The following is a 1,238-nucleotide window of genomic DNA, read 5'->3' as shown; positions in this document are numbered from 1 at the left end:
GCTGAAAATTATTAAAAGAGCTAGTGAATTAGAAAGGTTCTTAATTTTTATCATTATGAAATCTGAGTTTGAATGTCTTATGCAGAATTTCCTTTTAAGTTCACATTACTAGAGGGTAAAAAGTGAGGGAGTTAATATGTGTGTTCTGACCTCGAGGAAAAGCTTCTATTCTACAGGGAAAACCTGGTGAGAGCTGAGAGTGGCAGAAACTACCTGTGTGTTTCACTCAGCCTTGTAAAAGTGCTATCTTTTAAATAAAACTTTTGCATATTTACTGCTCAATTGCCACCTGCCAATCACTATTACTCAATGCAAATTGCTTTGGGACAGCTTCTGATCATAAAAATAATAAAATGGTGGCACCTCGGTCCAGTGTAAGTGGTATGATGAAATCACTACAGTTTTTTTCCTGAGGTATTTGAATAACAGTGTTCTTGCATTTCTCTTGGCAGTATGGAATGCTACTGTATCAGAATTACAGAATTCCCCAGCAGAGAAAAGGCATGCTTCCACACTTTTCCACTCCAGTAGTAAGTAATGAACTTTACCTCGTTAATGTATGATGTTGGAAAATATATATTTGCTTTTGCATTTTAGAAGTGGAAAATTTTACGCTAAGGAATGTAAATTGAGCATTGTGTAGCAAATCAATGTAAAGTTCACGTTTCGCGTGAGTGCAGTTTACGTGGTTGGCTCTCCATTATCTTAGGCTTACATGATCCACATGATTGAAAAATCTTGGATACGTCAGGCACTTTGAGATGTACAGTACAGAGACATCTGCCTTTCTCTGCAGAAGCCAGCTTAGGTCTGGCAAAACGAAGACGTAAATCTCTTAAAATATGTTGGGCCAAGAGCTGACTGTTAGCTGTCTAAAAGTGAAGATCCTATTTTTGGATCCCAACTGGCCCTGAAAATGACTGGAGTATAGTAACAGGGCAAGTGGGCAACTTGAGCAATACAGATTTTATTCTCAGCCTTTGAATCCTCTCCCTCCTCTACAGCCTAAAAAGAAAAACCGTCTATTTTTGTGTCTGTGAATCTTTTGGAAGGGGAAAAAATATGAGATGTGTTTTCTGTGCTGTTGAAGGATAACTGTGGACAGTCTTCTGAAACCAAAACATTTTGAAATGAAACTTTCAAGCTGGTTTTTTCTTTCCCTGTTTTTTGAAACAAGTGACAATTCCTTTTCAGAGAAGTGTGTCTGAAAACTCACTAGTAGCAATGGATTTTTCGGG

At 37.7% G+C, this 1,238-nt stretch overlaps 1 protein-coding gene across 1 annotated transcript in view; it reads left to right on the top strand.

Annotated features, from left to right (window-relative positions):
- The window catches only part of LOC104523483 (growth factor receptor-bound protein 10), a 25,905-nt gene that overhangs the window by 18,379 nt on the left and 6,288 nt on the right, over positions 1–1,238 (top strand). The window contains 2 exon segments of the mRNA XM_010166075.2: positions 453–530; positions 1,195–1,237. Of these exon segments, the coding sequence (XP_010164377.1) occupies positions 453–530; positions 1,195–1,237 (121 nt within the window).

The sequence above is a fragment of the Antrostomus carolinensis genome, unplaced genomic scaffold (genome assembly GCF_000700745.2).
Source record: "Antrostomus carolinensis isolate BGI_N321 unplaced genomic scaffold, ASM70074v2 scaffold34144, whole genome shotgun sequence".
NCBI classification, from domain to species: domain Eukaryota; kingdom Metazoa; phylum Chordata; class Aves; order Caprimulgiformes; family Caprimulgidae; genus Antrostomus; species Antrostomus carolinensis.
This window is presented reverse-complemented; position numbering and strand designations above follow the sequence as displayed.